Source organism: Scyliorhinus canicula, chromosome 20, assembly GCF_902713615.1.
Source record: "Scyliorhinus canicula chromosome 20, sScyCan1.1, whole genome shotgun sequence".
Classification (NCBI taxonomy): domain Eukaryota; kingdom Metazoa; phylum Chordata; class Chondrichthyes; order Carcharhiniformes; family Scyliorhinidae; genus Scyliorhinus; species Scyliorhinus canicula.
Genome location: NC_052165.1, coordinates 11,247,560 through 11,272,516, shown reverse-complemented (window position 1 = coordinate 11,272,516; position 24,957 = coordinate 11,247,560). Strand labels below are relative to the sequence as shown.

At 46.7% G+C, this 24,957-nt stretch overlaps 1 protein-coding gene across 1 annotated transcript in view; it reads right to left on the bottom strand.

The window, feature by feature from the left end:
• tes (testis derived transcript (3 LIM domains)) overlaps nt 1-24,957 on the bottom strand; it is a 67,558-nt gene that overhangs the window by 17,251 nt on the left and 25,350 nt on the right. Inside the window, exons 3-4 of the mRNA XM_038780781.1 lie at nt 20,025-20,277; nt 19,086-19,409 (exon numbers count right to left, since the gene is read on the bottom strand). Of these exons, the coding sequence (XP_038636709.1) occupies nt 19,086-19,409; nt 20,025-20,277 (577 nt within the window). The remainder of the gene's footprint in view (nt 1-19,085; nt 19,410-20,024; nt 20,278-24,957) is intronic.

The window sequence follows — 24,957 nt, the reverse complement described above, 5'->3', positions numbered from 1 at the left end:
CACATGTCTGCATCCCTCCCCCGCCCAACATGACACAGGCACGATGGTGAGCCAGCCAGCCTGGTCTGTAGGTAACGTGCAATGACTGAAGGTGCCATTGGATTGGCTGCAGGTGGAGACGCCACTTCAAATAATTCTGCAAGATAAATATTGAGAGATTAGACGGAGGGCGGGCAGTGGGGGGGGGGGGGGGGGGGGGGGAGGGGGGGGGGTTCCCCCGAAAAATGACTAAGTGACATTTGGGCGGAAACAACGGGGAGAATCTCGCCATGAGATGTGGGGGCGGGCCTCGGTGACCTCATGCCAGGGCACTGCTCACTTTGGGAGGGCGGGGAAGAGGATATCGGTGAGGATGTCTGTGTGTGCGTGGGGTCAGGGGGTGGGGCGGTTGCAACGTCCGGCGTCTTGAGTCCCTATTGCAGAAAATAAAGTGTCGGAGGATTTAGTGAGAATCTCTCCAATTTCAAAATAATGACCAAGGGCTGGATTCTCACGCCCCGCCCACCGCAAGATCACCACGGGTGGGACTTGGACCATTCATTTCCAGTCGAGGTCAATTGCGTCGTTATGAAGGGTCTCCACGCAAGCGTCAATAGCCATGATCTCAGCAGGCAAGCCTTGTCAACCAGGAGCCAACCCTCACCCGAGGGAGCGCCTCGATGGTGCCAGGAACCGTCGAATGCGCCAGGATGTAAGAGTCATGCGCGCTGCCTGGTATTGGGCGCAGATGTGCATTATGTTCAGCTGGTGGTCACACACCAACTATACATTCCTGGAGTGGAAGCTCTTCCTGTTGATGAAGGGTACTGCATGTTAAACCAGTACTTAGTGTAGTGATATGCATCACTGCATATACACAAGGGGTTAAGGTAAATATACTACAACTAAGTAGCCACTAGAGGGAGCACCAGAGATGAGTATATATACACATAGACAAACAGGAAGTCAGTCTGTCTCTCTTCACAGGAACGGCAGCTGGTGAACAGGACGCAGACAGGCAGCTCAGATGTAACATAGTATAAGCGCTGGAGAGAGAACAAACTCATAGAAATAAGCCATCTACTTCAACTGTAAGACGATGAGCTTTATTCAGACACAAGGAATAATATATGGTACCATGGTACTTCAGAACGCTTACTAGCAAAGTTAAACAAGATGCAGACAAAGCATAATCAAAAACAGAAGAAAACTCGGACCTGGGGAGACTTCACTGAGTCCATGCAACTCGTTGGAACTCCACCGCAGCTGAAAACAACCGGTAATTTAAGTCATAAATGGAAAAATCTTTAAATAACATTAGAACTGTATATCGTAGCTAATGGGTTGAGCGCGGCCTCAGAAGAAATTAAAATAGTACTTCTCCTCACAGGACATGAAGGTAGAGAAATCTATAGCTGCTTTAATTACTTGAAAGGTGAAGACAACACCAAATTAGAAGTAATACTTCAAAAATTTGAAGATTACTGTAACACCAGTAACAATGCTGCTTTAAGACGTTCAATGCTCAGACACCAAATTGTACAGGGAATGAGTGTTGTGAAACTCAAAAATCATCAGAACAGAGAGGTTTAATGCTGGAAATCACGATTGACAAGTGCAGATCGCAAGTAAATATAACTTTAAGTGTTTAACAAGAAAAAACGGCAAAAAAGTTCTTTTACTCGGGTCTGAAGTTAAAATGGTGTCTGAGCACAAAAGATGCAAGCTGCACATGCGCAGTGTACGAAAAAGTGCACAGTAAAGGAAAAGCGATTTGCGCATACACAATCTATTCCTACGCTTTACGTCACAAGCATCATGACATCAGAGGCCCCGGATCACGCCCACTTAAAGGGGAAAGCTCCGAAAATTGAAAAAAAGAGTTTTAAAGCTACAAAACACTATTTTTTCACCTCGAAAGAGAGAAGAATGCCTGAACTTCTACCAACAGTTGAAAATAACCTCCACAGCACCCTGGAACAAGCAGTTTGCACCACCCAAAGTGAAGAGCACAATGACAAATCCAAAACCAAAAAAGATGATTTGTTCATTGAACATGAAGAGCACGCTGACAAATCTGAAACAAAAAAAGATGATTTGTTTTTCGAAGAATAATACTCAGACATGGCTGAGTTATTCGGATATGATGATCATAAAAGCATCAGCGCCGCCATTGAAAAGTACAACACGACTCTACTCATGGTAGGTGAATCCAAAACCATGATGCAATGGCAGATCGTCGATACATTGGATGACAGCAACCTGTCAAATACCCAAGAAGAAAATGATGCCACACAGCGCGTACTGAACGACTCCATTGGGAGAGCACAGATTGACTCCACAGCGAGACCACTGCACGACTCCACACAGAGAGCGAAGAAAGACTCCAGAGAGAGCGATACTAGCCTCCACAGAGAGCTCGTTGACAGACGCCACAAAGGACGCAACTCAAGACTCCGTAGCGAAGTCCATGCATGAACAAGGTCTATCAACCTTATCTGAGCAACCAGCAGCAGACTATGAAAATCTACCAAGCTCACGTGAACAACAAAAAGACTATGAAAGTCTACCCAGCTTATTTGAGCCACCAGAAGAAAACCCTGAAAGTCTACCCAACTCATTTAATCAACAAGAAGACACTGAATGTCTACCCACTGTATGTGAGACAAGTGACGAAGAAATCACGATTCCCATACAAGATGTGCAAGATCACAGCGAGACGGACAGATTTCAGCTCGTATGCACAGAGGCACTCAACAATCAAAGTGAAACTACTCTTGAGTCAAGTGAGACCACGTCAATTAAAACCTCATCTACTCTAACCTATCCACCAGAAAATGAAATCTTGAAGATTTTGACTCCAGTGGAGGAGTATCAAGGAATCAAAGAGGAATCACATCACAATTCCCGCCCGCGTGACTCCGGCAGGGAGGGCTGTAGGATCGTGGAACGGTGGAGCATCAGGCTTCCAGTCCATTAGTCATATTTAAATCCCACTACCGTTGGTAGAGAATCCAGCCCCAAGTGCGAGCGGCTTGCGATGGAAATTGCACCAGCTTTCCTGCCCGAAATAACATTGGGAGAATCACCCCATAAATGTCCGGGTCACGTTCCCCCACACAAATCATGCAGGCAGAGGGTGTGACCATCCCACCACCACCCAAGTGAGCGATACCCCGCTCTGGGGTTGCTGAGGCCACCCCCTGTGCTAGCCCACCCTTTCAGTTCCCCCCCCCTTCATCTCTGCCCTCCATGCACCTCCTAACTGCCCCCCCTCCTACATGCATCATTTTCATTCTACCCCCCCCCCCAACCACCAAATAACTATGAGCCCTCTCCGGCCCCCTCTTGGCACTACCACCCTGGCCTGTCCCCAACCACCCAGGGGCTCCAATGGTCTCCGAGCGCCCGGTGTGGTCACCACGACTGGTTTCAGTTTTGGAAACCTGCGGTGATTCCCGCCGGCCACACGACGCGCCGGTGGCGGCAAAGATTCCCGGGAGCCGGGAGACTCCAGCTTTGAACGTGAACATATTTTAAAAAGGGTTTAAAGATGGAAATCCGGGTCTGATAGGGGCACCACTAAGAGGGAACCACAGATTTGCGCCGGGAAACACAGGAGGGGGATTCCAGAGCTGGCAGAGGGCGGGTATTAGACAACTGAGGGACTTGTTTATAGAGGGGAGGTTTGCGAGCCTGGGAGAGCTGGAGGAGAAATTTGGGCTCCCCCCGGGGAACACGTTCAGGTACCTCCAAGTGAAGGCATTTGCCAGACGACAGGTAGCGGGGTTCCCCGCGCTCCCCGACAGGGGGGTGAGTGATAGGGTGCTATCAGGGGTCTGGGTCGGGGAGGGGAAGATCTCGGACATCTATAAGATTATGCAGGAGGTGGAGGAGGTACCAGTAGAGGAGCTGAAAGATAAGTGGGAGTTAGAGCTGGGGGAACAGATAGAGGACGGGACATGGGCAGACGCCCTGGAGAGGGTTAACTCGTCGTCGTCATGCGCGCGACTAAGTCTCATTCAATTTAAGGTACTGCATAGAGCCCACATGACGGGGACAAGGATGAGTCGGTTTTTTCGGGGGTGAAGACAGGTGTATTAGATGTTCGGGAAGCCCTGCGAATCATGCACATATGTTTTGGGCATGTCCGGCACTGGAGGAGTTCTGGAAGGGGGTGGCAGGGACGGTGTCGAGAGTGGTGGGGTCCAGGGTCAAGCCAGGATGGGGACTTGCGATCTTCGGGGTTGGGGTGGAACCGGGGGTACAGGAGGCGAGGGAGGCTGGAATATTAGCCTTTGCGTCCTTGGTGGCTCGGAGGAGGATCCTGATTCAGTGGAGGGACGAAAGGCCTCCGAGTGTTAACACCTGGTTAAACGACATGGCAAACTTCATCCAATTGGAAAGGATCAAATTCGCCCTGAGAGGGTCGGTGCAGGGGTTTTCCAGGCGATGGCAACCCTTCCTAGACCTCTTGGATCAGAGATAGAAACTGAGGCCATGACAGCAGCAACCCGGGAGGGGAGGGGAGGGCGGGAGGGAGGGAGGGGGGGGGGGAGGGGGGAAAACGACGAAGGAAGTACGGTAGCGGCGGTGGCACGGGCAAGGCCTGCCCGAGGACGCTGCTAGAAATGATAAGTTGGTCTGACTGTCGGTTCGCCGGCGGGGGGGGGGGGGGGATGCGCGGGTAGGGGGGGGGGGGGGGATTCTTTTTCTTTTTCTTGTTAAGTAGGGGGGTTTGACTTTGTTTTGTTATAATTTAAATGTAAATGTAGGGGGGGTTAAAATGTTTGTATTTTGAAAAATTCAATAAAAATTATTTAAAAAAAAAAAAAAAAAAAAAAAGATGGAAATCCGGTTCATGCCCAGCGCCGGCTTTTGAGTTGGAGGGAGGGAGGGAAAGGCGGATATATAATCACGCCCAAGGTTTATTTTGTTGTTAAAATACTTTTTTCTTTACAACTTGTTGGAGGAGAGTCAGATACTAAGTACACTAGAGAAATACCTTGGAATAAGGAAACATCATCGATTCGCTGAACACCAGTCTATGGAAATATATCCCAGAAAATAGCTGTAAATACTTTACTCAGTTCCCAGATTCTAAGACCCAGAGTCCAGGGCCAGATTAGTGCGGGAGCTCTTGTGGCGGGGAGGGGTAGTGAGGTCCGGGTGGGGAGGGAGCATCGGGGGGGGGGGGGGGGGGGGGGCGAGGGGCAGGCCTTGCATTTTGGGGGTGCTGGATGTGGAAAGGGGCCATTCATGAAACCCATTCAAAGCTATTACATTTCCTAAGCGGTTAATACCTTATAAAAGCAAACAAAATTATATTTGGACCCACACATCAAAAGATGACTAATCCTTTAATATCCTCTTTAAACTGCAAATCAATCTGTGAACTCAGAACCCCTTACTGAGCTCACCATAACTTTGGATATTCAGCTGAGCGTTCATGACATAATAGCCTTGAAAAATATCAACAAACACCCCTATTTTGACAGCACGAACAGATGATTTTTTTGCTCACCCAACCTACACTAAATGGCCTGTCAATCAAAACAGTCCAGCAGGTCTTTGCTTTTTAAAAAACTCTTGACTGACAGTTTCAACCTGTTTTTATTATTTGTAAAGAGGAGGATATTTTAAAAACCTCAGGTCACAACACAAGGCCTCACCCATGAATTTGCGACTGTTTTACAATCCTTGGATCAGCCAAAATGGGGTCTGTTTGAACTCAGCACTGAGGCCAAGCGACCAGACTGAGGTTGGGTTAGGAATGGAGTAGGATCTCTATATCCAGGCTCCGCCTGCTATTTTTAAAAGCTCTTTAAGACTGTGAAACGCACCCCTTACACTACAAAAGGGCTTCAATGGGAGAAAGTGCTTGGGGCTGTCCTTTAAGTTGGTGTGATGCAAATTATTTATTTCTAGCTACACAATGACCTGCTTGTCAAAAGCATTATAAGTCTTTGGTTGTTCAACTTAATGTTTGAAAGCTTTCAAAAATATTAACAGATCGACATGAGAATCAGCTTTGATTTGTGTTGGATTTTCTCTGCATCGCACGTCGTGGACAGTATGACACATTCGCCGTGATACAAATGGTATTTCAGGCCTTGCTAAAAATGGGCATGTTCAGAAGAGTTTACAGAATCTGGCAACACTCAGATATTTCAACAGCTCAAAAATGCTTCACTGGATTCAAACCAAGTCAGGACTCCGAAGAGTTTCTGTATATATACACATGTATGTGTGTGTATGTGTATAGATGATATAACTGAATAAATAAATAAATAACCAACTCCTCAATTCCAGATCAAAGATCCAGGTATTTCTGCTCTGCCAACAGGGCTGGGAACAGAAGGTACTGCACAGGGCTAAACAGCTGGCTTTTAAAGCAGACCCAGGCAGGCCAGCAGCACGGTTCAATTCCCGTACCAGCCTCCCCGAACAGGCGCTGGAATGTGGCGACTAGGGCTTTTCACAGTAACTTCATTTGAAGCCGACTTGTGACAATAAATAAGCGATTTTCATTTGATTTTACCATGTGACTTGCTGGATTCTATTTATTTCAGGGGTTTTTCATCGACATTAACTTTCTGGTTCGTTGACTTCATTGATAAACACCACACAGGCATCAGCCCGTGCGCTGCCTGCCCCTGGGGAGTCTGCATAATCTGTGAAGATCTGCTAAAAGTGTAAAACACACTGATCCCCATTGTATTTTGCTATGTACTTATTGTTTGACAAGGGAGAAGTTCTCCCACTTTCGGACAAAGGTCACAAATTGCTTTAGTCTGCAAATGCCCATTTTGTTTCCTGTCATCTCTCGAGGCAGAATACCCCCGGAATGGCCCAATTGCTGTCTTCTTTCTTTTTCGAGTCCAAAATGGCACTATTTAGTGGAAGATTTGGCAGTTCAATATATATCCCGACCAAAATTCCTCCCACTTCCACCACCGCAATCAAATTTGTTATCTCACTGCTATTTGCGAAACCATTTACAAAATGGCTGCCACATTCAGCAGTGGCCACACTGCACAGTCACTCATTGTGTGAAAAAGGTCTTGGCGTGTCTCGCAGATACATGGTCGCGCACGACGCAGATGTTTTTTCCTTCTTTTGCATCAGAAATTTTTTTTAAGCAATAACGGTGCCAGGATTATGAGGCAGTTCCTTTGGCTCAGAAAAGAGTCTGGGCCGTTCGAGCCACTGTGACTCCCCAGCTCACAGGAAGGGCTTCTCAGTTTCCTTTTGCACGTACTCATTGGCTGGCATGGAGTTGAAATGAAAATCGCTTATTGTCACAAGTAGGCTTCAAATGAAGTTACTGTGAAAAGCCCCTAGTCACCACATTCCGGCGCCTGTTCGGGGAGGCTGGGACGGGAATAGATCCCGCGCTGCCTGCCTTGGTCTGCTTTCAAAGCCAGCGATTTAACCCAGTGTGCTAAAGCAGCCCCAGTTGGGAGGGGCAGGGTGTGCGGGGGGGGCTCTGTTGAAGATTACAGAGTGCGCAGGCCCCAGTGAACTGCCAATTTTATTGATAACAAGTTGTCAAGGGAGCCATGTACCTTAAGGCATCTAATCCCTTGGTATATGCAGCTTTCATATGCTCACTTCCACTGAAGGTGACTGACGCATGACAGAATGTATCAGGGTGTCTCAGGGACCGAGGCAGCAGATGCAGTAGTCTATGGTATTGGAGATCCTGATGGAGCAGAGGCAGTGGAGTAGAGTGGGGGGGGGGGGGGTTTGCTAAAAAAAATATATCTGAGGTCCCCATCTCATCCTCCTGCTCCTTTCTGCCTGGTCTCATCTCCTCCGGGATTTGTGGGACCCCTCGTCAGGGAGTGCTTGGTCAGGAGCACCTTACTCCTGAGGACTTTTAGGGGAGAATCTCCAACAAAGGTATGGTAGCGTAGCGCCCACGCTCCTTCGATTAAGCCCTCAGAAAATTTCTGGGAAACGTGGTGGTAGAATGTGGACGGAACCTTGACAAAAGAAAGTCTCCCGAGGTACGGAGATGGGGTGGGGGAGTGGAGCACGGTAGAGTGATCTTTCGGAGGGTTGGTGCAGACCTGATGGGCCAAATGGCCTCCCTCTGCACTGTAGGAATTCTATGGTGACTCAGAAATCCTCCTCAAACAGCAAGTGAGGCGAGAGAGCCAAGCTGCACCTTAAAATAGCGTGGGCAATCCTTGGCAATTCTTTAACTCCTGTTCAGCTGGTTGCTGTTATTTCGGAGGAGTCATTATTTGAAAGGCGTGCCATGCAGCTTCTTTAATGAGCACGCGCAGGTAATTTAATTGCGAGAGTCTCAAACGTTCCCTGCACGGCCGTTCCTGGCTCAAGTTTCAACTCCTTTATCTGGATGGCAATTTGTGTCGAGGGCTGGTTGGCCTGACATTTCAGATCCACGCCCCAGTTTTGGCTACCTCAGATGCGCCTCAAGTCTATGGGGGGGGGAAAGAGCTGGTCAAATGCGGAAGGTTTGTCCAAGCTAAACACTGATGGTGGAAGAGCTCAAATCATTACCAATACTACTAAGTGGTAAAAAACAATCGAGAAATCAACTACAGAGCGGAGACTTTTTCTTCATCTTCCCCCACAATGACTGAAGATTTCCCGAATTTGTAGAATTTTACTCAACCATGGATGTGTTTTCATGGCACCCGATAAAATGTTGCACTGTTGGAAAGTTCAATTTCAGTCACTCAATCAGTACTCTCATTTGAATCACTCCCTCTGGGGTCTTGTTTTGCCTTTATTGGGTGGGGAGGGGGGGTTTGCTAGACCTTTTTCGTACGGTCTGCACTCTCCACATCTTGGAGTCTAAGATATCTGTCAAAGCCTTTTAATTTCTCAGCTATTGATACAGGTCAACTATCGATCTGTAAGTTGCCTGTGGAGCAGTTCACCTGCAAATCATAGAATTCCTTAAGTGCAGAAGGCGGCCATTCGGCCCATCGAGTCTGCACCGGTCCTCTGAAAGAGCTACCCAGACCCACTCGCCTGCCACATCCCTGTAACCCCACCTAACCTTTGGGCACAATGGGGAATTGATCATGGCCAATCCACCTAACCTGCACATCTTTGGACTGTGGGAAGAAACCGGAGCACCCGGAGGAAACCCACGCCGACACGGGGAGAACGTACAAATTCCACACAGTCACCCGAGCAAAGAATCAAACCCAGATCACTGCCGCAGTGAAGCAGCAGTGCTAACCACTGTGTCACCCCACCATTACTGCTTCATTTTGAAATGAACCCAACACGAATAGAAACATGTCAACTTGTACTTTTCCTGATTTATTCCTGCAATTCTCCTGTAAATTAAAAATTCTGTTCTCCGAGACTCCCACGCTTGGTGCTGGTTTAGCCATTTCCTTGTCCAAAAAGGACCTGGCTCTTTTAATTTCCTATCCATGGCTGTATTTATTTGTGGCAGCTGCAGTGTTAAAATGCTGTTGCGCGTTTAAGTCTATCTGTGCAGTGACCATTTTTCTTTTGCTCAGGTTGTCTCTGCACTGTTGGTTTGCTCTCTGCATGTCTTCCACATTTTTTTCATACTTGGTGGGATCCCGGTGATCATGGAATGGAAGAATAAACATTTTCCAAACTTTCAAACAGCAGCAATTCATTCTTCTGTTTTCAAAACTTTTCAGGAAACTTCCTCGACTCTGCTATCCTTCTTTCTAACTAGTTTAAGAATTCACTTCAGCCCAGCACGTGCTACGGTGCCTGCTGTAGACAGTATGTGCTATGGTAGCCTGCTGTAGACAGTATGTGCTATGGTACCTGTTGTAGACAATATGTGCTATGGTGCCTGCTGTAGACAGTATGTGCTATGGTAGCCTGCTGTAGACAGTATGTGCTATGGTGCCTGCTGTAGACAGTATGTGCTATGGTGCCTGCTGTAGACAGTATGAGCTATGGTGCCTGCTGTAGACAGTATGTGCTATGGAGCCTGCTGTAGACAGTATGAGCTATGGTGCCTGCTGTAGACAGTATGTGCTATGGTACCTGCTGTAGACAGTATGTGCTATGGTGCCTGCTGTAGACAGTATGTGCTATGGTAGCCTGCTGTAGACAGTATGTGCTATGGTGCCTGCTGTAGACAGTATGTGCTATGGTGCCTGCTGTAGACAGTATGAGCTATGGTAGCCTGCTGTAGACAGTATGTGCTATGGTGCCTTCTGTAGACAGTATGTGCTATGGTAGCCTGCTGTAGACAGTATGAGCTATGGTGCCTGCTGTAGACAGTATGTGCTATGGTGCCTGCTGTAGACAGTATGTGCTATGGTGCCTGCTGTAGACAGTATGAGCTATGGTAGCCTGCTGTAGACAGTATGTGCTATGGTGCCTTCTGTAGACAGTATGTGCTATGGTAGCCTGCTGTAGACAGTATGAGCTATGGTGCCTGCTGTAGACAGTATGTGCTATGGTACCTGCAGTAGACAGTATGAGCTATGGTGCCTGCTGTAGACAGTATGTGCTATGGTAGCCTGCTGTAGACAGTATGTGCTATGGTAGCCTGCTGTAGACAGTATGTGCTATGGTGCCTGCTGTAGACAGTATGTGCTATGGTAGCCTGCTGTAGACAGTATGTGCTATGGTGCCTGCTGTAGACAGTATGTGCTATGGTGCCTGCTGTAGACAGTATGTGCTATGGTGCCTGCTGTAGACAGTATGTGCTATGGTAGCCTGCTGTAGACAGTATGTGCTATGGTGCCTGCTGTAGACAGTATGAGCTATGGTGCCTGCTGTAGACAGTATGAGCTATGGTGCCTGCTGTAGACAGTATGTGCTATGGTGCCTGCTGTAGACAGTATGTGCTATGGTGCCTGCTGTAGACAGTATGAGCTATGGTGCCTGCTGTAGACAGTATGTGCTATGGTGCCTGCTGTAGACAGTATGTGCTATGGTGCCTGCTGTAGACAGTATGTGCTATGGTGCCTGCTGTAGACAGTATGTGCTATGGTGCCTGCTGTAGACAGTATGTGCTATGGTGCCTGCTGTAGACAGTATGAGCTATGGTGCCTGCTGTAGACAGTATGTGCTATGGTAGCCTGCTGTAGACAGTATGTGCTATGGTGCCTGCTGTAGACAGTATGTGCTATGGTACCTGCTGTAGACAGTATGTGCTATGGTGCCTGCTGTAGACAGTATGTGCTATGGTGCCTGCTGTAGACAGTATGTGCTATGGTGCCTGCTGTAGACAGTATGTGCTATGGTAGCCTGCTGTAGACAGTATGTGCTATGGTAGCCTTCTGTAGACAGTATGTGCTATGGTACCTGCTGTAGACAGTATGTGCTATGGTGCCTGCTGTAGACAGTATGTGCTATGGTAGCCTGCTGTAGACAGTATGTGCTATGGTGCCTGCTGTAGACAGTATGAGCTATGGTGCCTGCTGTAGACAGTATGTGCTATGGTGCCTGCTGTAGACAGTATGTGCTAAGGTGCCTGCTGTAGACAGTATGTGCTATGGTAGCCTGCTGTAGACAGTATGTGCTATGGTGCCTGCAGTAGACAGTATGTGCTATGGTAGCCTGCTGTAGACAGTATGAGCTATGGTGCCTGCTGTAGACAGTATGTGCTATGATGCCTGCTGTAGACAGTATGTGCTATGGTAGCCTGCTGTAGACAGTATGTGCTATGGTACCTGCTGTAGACAGTATGTGCTATGGTAGCCTGCTGTAGACAGTATGTGCTATGGTGCCTGCTGTAGACAGTATGAGCTATGGTGCCTGCTGTAGACAGTATGTGCTATGGTACCTGCTGTAGACAGTATGAGCTATGGTACCTGCTGTAGACAGTATGTGCTATGGTAGCCTGCTGTAGACAGTATGTGCTATGGTGCCTGCTGTAGACAGTATGAGCTATGGTGCCTGCTGTAGACAGTATGTGCTATGGTACCTGCTGTAGACAGTATGTGCTATGGTGCCTGCTGTAGACAGTATGTGCTATGGTGCCTGCTGTAGACAGTATGAGCTATGGTACCTGCTGTAGACAGTATGTGCTATGGTGCCTGCTGTAGACAGTATGTGCTATGGTAGCCTGCTGTAGACAGTATGAGCTATGGTGCCTGCTGTAGACAGTATGTGCTATGGTGCCTGCTGTAGACAGTATGTGCTATGGTGCCTGCTGTAGACAGTATGTGCTATGGTACCTGCTGTAGACAGTATGTGCTATGGTAGCCTGCTGTAGACAGTATGTGCTATGGTACCTGCTGTAGACAGTATGTGCTATGGTACCTGCTGTAGACAGTATGTGCTATGGTACCTGCTGTAGACAGTATGTGCTATGGTGCCTGCTGTAGACAGTATGTGCTATGGTGCCTGCTGTAGACAGTATGTGCTATGGTGCCTGCTGTAGACAGTATGTGCTATGGTAGCCTGCTGTAGACAGTCTGAGCTATGGTGCCTGCTGTAGACAGTATGTGCTATGGTGCCTGCTGTAGACAGTATGTGCTATGGTAGCCTGCTGTAGACAGTATGTGCTATGGTGCCTGCTGTAGACAGTATGTGCTATGGTAGCCTGCTGTAGACAGTATGTGCTATGGTGCCTGCTGTAGACAGTATGTGCTATGGTAGCCTGCTGTAGACAGTATGTGCTATGGTGCCTGCTGTAGACAGTATGTGCTATGGTACCTGCTGTAGACAGTATGTGCTATGGTAGCCTGCTGTAGACAGTATGTGCTATGGTAGCCTGCTGTAGACAGTATGTGCTATGGTACCTGCTGTAGACAGTATGTGCTATGGTGCCTGCTGTAGACAGTATGTGCTATGGTGCCTGCTGTAGACAGTATGTGCTATGGTACCTGCTGTAGACAGTATGTGCTATGGTGCCTGCTGTAGACAGTATGTGCTATGGTGCCTGCTGTAGACAGTATGAGCTATGGTACCTGCTGTAGACAGTATGTGCTATGGTGCCTGCTGTAGACAGTATGTGCTATGGTGCCTGCTGTAGACAGTATGTGCTATGGTGCCTGGTGTAGACAGTATGTGCTATGGTACCTGCTGTAGACAGCGTGTGCTATGGTGCCGGCTGTAGACAGTATGTGCTATGGTGCCTGCTGTAGACAGTATGTGCTATGGTGCCTGCTGTAGACAGTATGTGCTATGGTGCCTGCTGTAGACAGTATGAGCTATGGTACCTGCTGTAGACAGTATGTGCTATGGTAGCCTGCTGTAGACAGTATGTGCTATGGTACCTGCTGTAGACAGTATGTGCTATAGTGCCTGCTGTAGACAGTATGTGCTATGGTACCTGCTGTAGACAGTATGTGCTATGGTAGCCTGCTGTAGACAGTATGTGCTATGGTAGCCTGCTGTAGACAGTATGTGCTATGGTACCTGCTGTAGACAGTATGTGCTATAGTGCCTGCTGTAGACAGTATGTGCTATGGTACCTGCTGTAGACAGTATGTGCTATGGTGCCTGCTGTAGACAGTATGAGCTATGGTAGCCTGCTGTAGACAGTATGTGCTATGGTACCTGCTGTAGACAGTATGTGCTATAGTGCCTGCTGTAGACAGTATGTGCTATGGTACCTGCTGTAGACAGTATGTGCTATGGTGCCTGCTGTAGACAGTATGTGCTATGGTGCCTGCTGTAGACAGTATGTGCTATGGTGCCTGCTGTAGACAGTATGTGCTATGGTGCCTGCTGTAGACAGTATGTGCTATGGAGCCTGCTGTAGACAGTATGTGCTATGGTGCCTGCTGTAGACAGTATGTGCTATGGTGCCTGCTGTAGACAGTATGTGCTATGGTACCTGCTGTAGACAGTATGAGCTATGGTAGCCTGCTGTAGACAGTATGTGCTATGGTGCCTGCTGTAGACAGTATGTGCTATGGTACCTGCTGTAGACAGTATGAGCTATGGTGCCTGCTGTAGACAGTATGTGCTATGGAGCCTGCTGTAGACAGTATGTGCTATGGTGCCTGCTGTAGACAGTATGTGCTATGGTGCCTGCTGTAGACAGTATGTGCTATGGTACCTGCTGTAGACAGTATGAGCTATGGTGCCTGCTGTAGACAGTATGTGCTATGGAGCCTGCTGTAGACAGTATGTGCTATGGTGCCTGCTGTAGACAGTATGTGCTATGGTGCCTGCTGTAGACAGTATGTGCTATGGTGCCTGCTGTAGACAGTATGTGCTATGGTACCTGCTGTAGACAGTATGTGCTATGGTGCCTGCTGTAGACAGTATGTGCTATGGTGCCTGCTGTAGACAGTATGTGCTATGGAGCCTGCTGTAGACAGTATGTGCTATGGTGCCTGCTGTAGACAGTATGTGCTATGGAGCCTGCTGTAGACAGTATGTGCTATGGTGCCTGCTGTAGACAGTATGTGCTATGGTGCCTGCAGTAGACAGTATGTGCTATGGTAGCCTGCTGTAGACAGTATGTGCTATGGTGCCTGCTGCAGACAGTATGTGCTATGGTGCCTGCTGTAGACAGTATGTGCTATGGTACCTGCTGTAGACAGTATGAGCTATGGTGCCTGCTGTAGACAGTATGTGCTATGGTGCCTGCTTAGGCCCTTTCTGCAGCTCTCTTTCTGTATTCGGTTGAGCTCCAGGTCCTGCTGCCTATACTACGGTGCAAATAAAGCTTGTTCGTTTTGTAATTCTGCTCACCTGCCTTGTGATTTGACCAGGTTCCTTCACTCTTCGGGGTGGCACAATTTCCACCCACAGTCCAAAGATGTGCAGGTGAGGGATTGGCCACGGTGACATTGTCCCTTGGTGTCCCAAGATGTAGGTTAGATGAGGTTATGGGGATTGTGGGCAGGAAGTGTACAGGCACCTCTGACTGGAAATTGCTGCTTGCCATATTGGGTAAGGGAGAGAGATATCCTTCACTTGCACATAAAGCAGCCATAGCACTTCTGAAAATGCAAATAATGGGTCTAATACCCGATTGAAATCTCACTCCAAGAGGGTTTTGCCTTGTGGTGGATGGCGCCATCTGGCTGCTCTCACAGAAACCAAAAACTAGGGATCGCCTGACCTGAACATAGTACCACCGATCACTGACCCAGGCTCCAGGTTTCTTCCCTCAGCCCCGACCATCCCATGTTGCGATGTCCATCACCACAAATTCTTCCAGACCTGATCAGGACCCACTTAGCTGAAGCTACACGACATGTTATAGCAGCCTGGTGCTTCAAACTAGCATGCAGGTGCAGCAGGCAACAAGGAGGGCAAGTGAAATTTTGGCTTTTATAACTGATGTGATAAAGTATAAAAGTAGAGAAGTGTTGCTGGCACTGTACAAGGTGAGGCCAGACCCGGAATACTGTGTACAGTTTTACTCCCTGTGATGAACAGTATTAATAACTGCTGTAAACGGTACCTGACCTTTAATACCTTGCCCCTTTAAGATGCTTGGAACCCTGGGGGACTCCGCCTCTGGCTACGCCCCCAAGAAACGGTATATAGGATAAGGCTCCATGTGGGGAGCACACTTCTCTCGGATGCTGTTCAGTTCTCAGTAGATTAAAGCCTTTTGATTACCGACCTCGCTCTCGCGTCGTAATTGAGGGTGCCTCACTCCCCTAATTTGAGGAGGGATGTGATTGCATTAGAGGCAGTTCAGAGGAGGTTCACAAGATTGATTTCAGAGATGAGGGGTTTGCCTTATGGCGAGAGACTGAGCAGTTTTGGCCGATACTCCATCGAGTTTCAGAGAATGAGAGGAAATCTAATGGAGGTGTAGAGGATGATAAAATGTATTGACAAAGTAGACATAGAGCGGATGCTACCCGTTGTGGGGCAATCTAGAATGAGAGGTCGTAGGCTGATGATGTAAGCAGATTTAACTCAGAGATGAGAAGAAATGACCTCTCTCAAAGAAACGTGAATCTGTGGAATTCATTACCCCAGAGTGTGATGGATGCTGCAACACTGGGGAAATTTAAGGATGAGACAGACAGGTTTTTAACTAGTAATGGATGGAATAGTTATGGAGAACGGGTAGGAAAGAGGGGTGAGGATGAGAGATCATATTGAATTGCGGAGCGGGTTCGAGGGGCTGAATTACTTACTCTGCCTCCTTGTTTTCATTAGCATTTGCCTTGAAGCTTCACCTGCTCCATTCTAAGTCATGTCTGAAGTCTGGACCCTAATCTTTCTCTCCTCAGACTATACCCCTCACCATCCGCCTACCTCCCCCTCTGCCACCATCCTCACACCCTGTTATCCTCCAGACTTTGATTCTGCTGCTGGCTGCTGCTACCCTCCCAGACTGCTCCCCAAGGACTACACGCCCCTCCTTTTCAGAGGTTGACACTCCAAAGCCCTCTGATTATCCACTCAATCACCTCATTCAACAGCTAATGCCCCAATCTGTGTAGAATGTGTGTTAAGAAAGATGATATTATATTAAATATTTTGGGGGTTTATGTGTTATCCTGTGAAACAGGCTTGTTTGTCTGTGCGTCTGACTAACTTAATTAAACTAGAAACAGTTGATCTGAAAGTCCTAGGATATAAAAGGGGTGGAGGTGGGAAAGGCTCGCACTTGAAGGAAATATGGCTCAAGTTGAATTTTCTATAAGTAAATAAGCAGTAAGTAGAAGTTTGCATTAGGTGATAAGGGATGATTTGGATTTTTAGCTGTTAAGTTTCAAAGTAGCTTAAAATGGGTTTGCAACTTGGAAATAGTCATAAATAATTAAGGCAGGTTATTAAATTTTAGTTGACCCAAAGTGGGGCAATATGGAGAACATGGGGTGGGATTCTCCGACCCCCCGCCGGGTCGGAGATTCTCCGGCCCGCGATGGTCCGAAGTCCCACCGCTGACAAGCCTCTCACGCCGGCGGGAATCAAAACACCTACCTGACCGGCGGGATTGGCGGCGCGGATGGGCGCCGGGGTCCTGTCCCGCGATCAGGGCCCACCGATCGGCGGGCGGGCCTGTGCCTTTGGCGCCACGCCAGCTGGCGTAGCGGGAACCACTCCGGCGCGGGCCTAGCCCCTCAATGTGAGGGCTTGGCCCCTAAAGGTGCGGAGACGTCCGCACCTTTGGGACAACCTGACGCCAAAGTGGTTCACGCCACTCCAACACGCCGGGACCCCCCGCCCCGCCGGGTAGGGGAGAATCCCGGCCATGAAAGATGTTTATACTCTGGTGAACATAAGCTTCACAGATGGATCAGGACAATGGAAACAAGATGAAAGAGAAAATTATTACTTAACAAGAGATGTGAGAGCTGTGTTGGGAGTGGCCATGTACGAGCACCTAGTGTGCTACTCTTGTGTTGTGAAAATAATTGTGAAGTGACAGAGGGAGGCAGTTTCCAGACAACCCAGAAAAGTGTCTGTTTTCTGTTTTGTTTCAAAGTTTCTTGAATTTCCACTGCAGAGTGGGAGTAAGTAAGAAGCCATCTTACATACCTTCCCCACTGCAAGAGTGGGTTTCTCTTGTTGTAATGTTATTGCATTTAATAGATGAAATATCCATAAGACATTGTTGTCTAAAGGGATACTTATTTGTGAGTCTAACCAAGTAGAAAATCTTTTGGGGGAAATGCTCTTTCAGACTGCTGTGTAAATGTAACCTTGTGTGGTTAAGTTTTCTTTTCTTAATAAATGTTTTAATTCAACAGTTAAAATCTCTAAAAGTGTCACTGAAATTTGTAGCTTCTGCCTTCAGAACACATTATCTTCTAGTGATCAAAATATAAGTGGAAACGAGTTGTGATATGTTTTCAAGTGTCCCTTTGGGATTTGTTTGCGTGGCAGTTACCCTCTGACGGATCATAACGATTGTTCATCTCCCTTCATCTCTTTCTGCACCTTCAAGCCAGTATTCACAATGGTATTCGCACAACAAATGAAATCATTCAAAAGGCTTTCACCATAATTCTTTGCAAAGATGAAAATTGATAAAGACAGAGTGTTGTTTAGGATTCCTGTTGATGGCTACCCAACCTGACAATTCTCAACGCACAGCCAATGCACGTGTTGCATTTTGGTGCAACTAAGCTGCTCTCCAATTTTAAGTTAATAAGAACTTTCGCTGAAGATTTATTGAGGGTGGAGAGAGATTCTACTGAATGCATGGAGAGAAAGAAAAAGAGAGAGAGAGAGAGAAAAGAGAGCGAGAGAGAAAAAGAGAGAAAAAAAAGACAAAGAGGGAGAGTGAGAGAGAGAGAGAGAGAGAGAGAGAGAACTTGCATTGATTTATTGCCTTATCATATCCTCAGACCACCCCAGAGTTAGAAAACAGTGCTACAAGAATTAACCTTTTCAGTCCAAAGATTCAAATTGCCCCTCTGGTCACCCCACCAGCATTTTCTTTTTCAACAGATGTCAAAGTCACTATCAGGGTGCAAAGTTTGTAATTTAGTGTGGCGAAGGATAGGAAGGAAAACCGGCAAGTCATTCAACCACATTTTCTGAACCTTCGGTTCAGTTAGGATATCACTAGATACCAACTGTGTGGACCATCTTGATGAGCAGAATGCCAGCCATCAGTCTCACTTCCAGGATCAGATGAAGGTAAATAAATTGCTCTCAATTTGCAGTGCCTCCTTGAGGTACGATTACTGTTCTTTGGTAAACACACATGCACATTTGATCACATATGTAAAAGTCAGAAAATTGGATCATTATAAAGATGATTACACTTTTGGGCTGAGTGTCAAAGTATATTTTTGTCTTAGAATCCGAGCCTTTTTGTCATTCCTTTGACATAAAAAGCAACCGTCTCTAAAAACCGAAAGCAAATTGTTTCCAAACATGTACATGGAAAATACTAGGGCAGGTCAATTTATTTATGAATCAGTAAAATTAGTCATTTAAGGCTCCAAGCATAAATATTAATATTTTCAAAATGTTTAAGGTTTACATCCATTCAGAAAAATTTTCAACATTGCAGTGCAGATAAAAATAGTCCAGGCTCATTATCCAATAAAACACAGGCATTCGCTCGTGAGTTATTAATTCTCACCAACTAATCAGGGACTAGCACTCAGAATTACAAATTTAAAAGTACAATCGTGTTTTGGAACCTGCAGTTTCAAACTGTTGAGAGTGTCTGAAAGGTTAACGCATATTAAGTCTGAATTCCACCTTACCGACGTAGCTTTAATACTTACGTATTGGGCAGCTGGTTGTCCAGCCACTGATCCAACAGCAGCTTTGGTGCTCCGTTCACCAATATCACTTTTGTCTTGCTCCTTCGACTGTGCTGCCATGTCATCCGGGAGTTTGACGTCGCCGACCCCAAGGGCCTCATTCTTGTACTTCTTCACAAACTGCTCCATCTGCTTCACTTCGTTGACAGATAACTCATGGCACTTCGAAGGGTCCTGATCGTGCGCAGGCAACTGCTTGGCCAACTGCTTCTTTCGATACTGAGCTCCCTCTGAGCCAGCCACGGGCTGCTTCTCCTTTGGTAGCAGCTCCATGTACCGCACAGCCTTCAAAAGGAAGAAATTAGTGGGATCATTGCAGCCTTCCAAGTTTGTGACTCAGGCAAGATAAGTCTTTCCCTTATTTGCCTCTCTGAGGGAGCACACAATGCATCTAACGGCGCTGCCCGAGGATAAACCAAATAACTTCCAAATGGTCGCCCTTCTTGGGCTGAGAGTATTGAACCTTTCAGAAGCATTTTTTAAAAGATGATAATTTTCCAGCTCTCGATAAAAACAACAAGATAAACCTGCAGCTGTTGTGATGTCAGTACTTCTGAATGGCAAAAAGCCACGCCATACAGGCTTCCTTGGAAAAGCTAAAGGGACATTATTGTGGTCTGCCAATACAGCTGGAAGGGTAGATTTATTTCCCCCTGCACAATAAATTTGTCATTCAATTTTTTTCTGAGATCTAAGTAATTATTGGTATGGTCACAACTGTGGTACCCCCCAAAAATGACGACAATTAACAACCAGTAAAACAAAAGATGAACAATTTTTTATATTGTTCTGAAAGAATAATTCACAAGTCTGAATTTTCCTATTCACTTAGAACAAATCTAATTTTAAACAACACTTTTCCAGAACTGATGGATTCACACGCCTTCACTATGCACTTACCAAAGCTTGATTCTGGACTGGTGGAGCCCACTCGTATGTAACCGTGCTGAAGGACACGTCCTTCTTGGCTGCTATCGGGTTAGTGAGTGTCACCATATTGCGCTTGTAAACAGGGACTCCATCAGTTTTAAGTTTTGCAATGAGGCCCGTGTACTTTGTATCCTCAAAGAGTTTGCCCACTTTCTTGTCTTCTTCATTACCAGTGAGGACATCGTGTTCTTCTTGGCCACACTTACAGTTGCGGCAGATCTTTCTGTGAATGCAAGGCCGACATTAAATTTGCAGAATTGCTGGTCTTATTTGTTTGAAGTTGCTTCTCCAGACATGGCGATTTATCCATACAAATTTCAGGAGAGCTGCTTACAGTACAGCACCACGCCGTCTCTTAACAAACACAATAACTTGGGGAACTCCTCCATGCTGTCAGAAGATTGTTTAGGCACACTCAAGTATTTCCTGGTAGCTAGTTAATTAGCAGTGCGAGCTGGTGCCTCCAGCTGAGAAATGGCATTGAGAAGGAGAAAAAAGAAAAAAGACCGAAAACAAGGCAGATAAAATACAGTTCAAAAGGGAAACGTATTGTAAAGGAGAATCAAAATGAAAGAACCTAGATATTATAGAATAACATAAATAAAATTAAACTAATGATTAACGATATAAGAAGCACTGGTATTTTGAAACGAAAAATATATAGTGTAGGAGAAATGTAGCGTCGTATTAAAGACATTAGCGTTATTTTACCATGTAAATTATCATGAGTATCGTGTCGCAAAAGTGAAAGAATTGCAACTGTCAATACTAGTTAAGTGTGCCAAGACTTGACTAGGGATGTTGCTATGACCTTTGACCTGGAAGTATTGCCATAAAGCAAATTTGTAACACATCTGTATTATCTGCAATTAGTTTCAAGAAGTTTGAAAAGGGCTTTTTAAGACTTTGCATCAACTGTAAAGGGATCAATTTAAAGTTTGTGTAATGATAAGAAACACTGGCCCGTGTGACCTAGGGCTCCTTGCCATGGAAACAACAACAACAACAGGAAGGAATTTAACATATGAAATCCAGGTGGCCAGTCACAAAGGAAGAGTTGCACCACAGAAAACATATTTACAAGAGGCTGTGTTTGTGTAAGAGAGATGAACAAGACAGAGAGCTTTGGACAAAGTTGGAACAGGGATTCAGAATTTGACCATTTTACCGCGCCAAATAGGTGACAAATATCTCCATGGAACCGAGATTGAATATAACTACTGGTAAACATTGCACGAGAGCCGAATCGATTGAGTTGGAAAGTGAGAGATTCTATGGACTGGATACTGAGTTAGAGAAGTTTGGAATGGCACGTTGTGCAATATGTCTGCAATGAGTGATGTAGGTGCCTGTGGTTGTGTCAGATTTACCTTTGTTAAATCGATAATTGAAAGTCAAATTTACCTTTTTATTTGAATTATCATTTGCTTGTTGGTTCATATTTACTTTGCATTTGTTCTTTCATATTTAATTTGCACCCCGAGGAAATCCACGAGGACACAGGGAGAACAAATTCCGCACAGTCACCCGAGATCAGAATTGAACCCGGGCCCCCAGCGCTGTGAGGCAGCAGTGCTAACCACTTTGCCTCCGTGATGCCTTTGATGTGGTGACACATTGTAAAAATTCTAAACAATTGCGCTTGACCTCATTTTCCTAGTAAACTCATTAATAAACATTTTTGGTGAATTATAATATCAATATTCCGAACTAACCTGGATAACAGTGGCACCAAGTCATCAAATTCAACTCATTCCACATGTATTAGGTGCAAATGGCTTCCTGTCTGTAAACGTCTATCTGAACGAAAAAGAACTTCAAAGTAACCTTGTGTGGGCCCTGGGCTGACCTGCTATCATATTAACTCAATAAGGTTCCTCGCGCTTCGATAGTGGTTTCCTATTTCTGAAGACATTATCAGCAAGGTGGGTGAATACAATTTGCTACATCACTTCATTGAATTATACTCAGTTCAGAGATGGTGGCCTAGTCTTGCGGTTGGAACAGCTCAACAACTTCACTATTCTTACATGGAAATAGGAGGAACTGCTGAAGAAAAGTTGGTTTAATAAGAGTATAATTAGTGCAACTTTCTTAAAAGAAGCCACAGTCCAATCCAAATAGTATTTTAATATGAGGCAGTCATAAAATTTGACATTTGGGATAGTAGAAATAGAAGCCGCTTGTGACGTTAGGGAACATCTATGAACGAGAAAATTGTAAAGGTAAGTTATCAAACACCATCCTTTCGAAATATGTTAACCGCCAAGCTAGTTATTCAGCAACAGGTTAAAAGGAGAAATTGCAGAAGTTGCTGCTAAGAAAAGTCAACTATATCCACCACAGTGAGAGAAAAGGAGCAATAGCAAATTGCAAATCAATGGCTGCAAGGTTAATCTCGGTCACACACACACACAAGCAGGCCCCAACAGAAAGAGCAGAGCCACACCAAGCAGGAGCATCTGGACCAGAAAATGCACACGTCACCCGGGCAATCTCCTAGCAGTGAATGCAGGGAGTGAGCAAAATGAGAATCAGGGGCTGGATTCTCCCCTACCCGGTGTGACGGAGGGTGCCGGCGTAAGGGAGTGGCGCCAACCACTCAGCGGTCGGGCCTCCCCAAAGGTGGGGAATTCTCCCCACCTTTGGGGGCCAGCCCCGCGCCGGAGCGGTTGGCACCAGAAGACTGGCGCAAACAACCGGCGCCCCCGGCAGCGGGGCTGGCCGAAAGGCTTTCGCCGGTCGGCGCATGCGCCGGCAGTGACGTCAGCGGCCAGATGCCGCTGACGTCACCACCGGCGCATGTGCGATGTGGGTTTCTCTTCTGCTTCCGTCATGGCGGAGGCCGTGGCGGCCGCGGAAGGAGAAAGAGTGCACCCAGGGCACTGGCCCGGAGTCTGAGTGGGGTGTCCCGATCGCGGGCCAGGGCACCATGGGGGCACCCCCCAGGGTTCGATCACCCCCCTCCCCCCCCCCCCCCCCCCCCCCCCTCCCCCCCAGGGACCCGCTCGCGCCGCTGATCCCGCCGTTCCAGAGGTGGTTCAAACCTCGGCGGCGGGAGAGGCCTCCCAGCGGCAGAACTTCGGCCCATCCGGGCCGGAGAATCACTGCAGGGGCCTCGCCGATCGGAGTGGCAGGTGTTCCCGGGTGGCGGAGAATCTCTGCCACGGCGGGGGCGGGATTTTTGGCGGCCCCAGGCGATTCTCCGACCCTGCTTGGGGTCGGAGAATTTTGCCCCAGTTTGGACACGCAGGTACATAATCTCACAGAGCAAAGTTTACGTCATATGTCCAGCAGTTATGTAGCAGCCTTGCACTGAAGCTGACCAGTCTTGTTGAGTCAGACTAAAGACTTGCAGTAATCTGCTATAATATGTTGGAAGTTCCTTGGCAATACCCATTCACATTGGCCCAGATTTTGCTGGGTAGACACTGGGGACCTTGGTAAACCTTCGGAAGCAACAATGTCTCTCCTTAACCTATAAGATTTAAGGATGGAGAAAGACTGACGAATGATGTGAAAGGAGGTTGAATTAGAGACAAGTCAGGTACAGAAAGAGAAAGATTGGATCAGGAGAGAGAACAACAAAACACAACTGAAATGAAAGTTTCTAAAATAAATTGGACATAAAATTTTGAAAATCTCCAACAACAATTTACTACCTGCACAAATAAAAGCAACACAGTTTAATTTTTCCCTTTTTGGTCCAGTGAGATTACGTGGCTTATTTTAAAATAAACAATTATCCAATTAAAATAAATCAACTAAACGGAGGGACACATTGAAGGGGCAGCCCCTCAGAAGGATCCTGGCTGAAACAAAAAAAAAGAAAATCACAAATAAAACTTAAAACATCAAACCAAAATGTGATTAAGAGAGTCGATAAGGCACCCTGGTCCCCCTCGGCGCCCACCAGGCATGGAAAGCCAGTGGACACCGCATGCTCCTTCTCCAGGGACACCATACCACGCAGTTCGCCATGTTAGAGGGGCAGACAGTCGGGTTGGACAAGCCCCTCAGATGCCCGCTGCCTCGTCCTGTTGATGGCACATTTGGCAGGGCCTAGAAGGAGCAAACCCTCCTCCTTCCCCGTCCCTCTCCGTACCAGTTATCCATACATCAGGAGTGTGGGGCTGAAGTGCAAACAAAACTCCAACAAAAGGTTTTTTAAAAAACTGAGCAGAGAGTGCAGTCTACAACAACCTACACTCGCATGGTCCACAGACTCCACAAGACCGCAAGAGATTAAGTGACATTGCAGAAGCATAAATTTCCACAACAAAAAGGCACTTTTACCATTAAGTAGCAGCCCCAAGTTTCTGTGAGGAGCTTAATTGCCAATTGATAAGCCAGCAATTCAATGGAACTGTCCCCGGAGGTTGAGGACCAGCAAGACACACAGCAGAGAGGCACAAATCGTCCTGCAATTTGTGACAATTTGCAATTCATGGATTAAGTTTTCTTTGCCACAGTTCGATGGATGATGTACACACCAATATCAACAAGTTCCATTACAGTCATCATCAATTTTCCAGCAAAATCAGAGCCTTTATAAGTGGTCACGAGAGTCAACAGTTATGTTCAGCCAACGTATTCTGTACCGATGAGAGAGACGGCCAGTTGACAATTGTTTCTCAAATAGCGAAACAGGCAAATGGCTCTGATACCAACTAGTACAAAACATTAGTTGTTCAAATTTCAGTCTGTGACTAGAAATAGAATGGAGTCCCATATACCATTTGAATTACTCCAGGATTCTTTAACCACCGAATTTGCATGTATGGATATGAAAAGTGGCCAATATAAAATACAATTGGGTGTATTTAAAATTTCTTGTGGTTGAAATCAAGCAAGCCCAGTGGGTTACACTCACAATCGCTCATTTGCCAGCTACTGAATATTT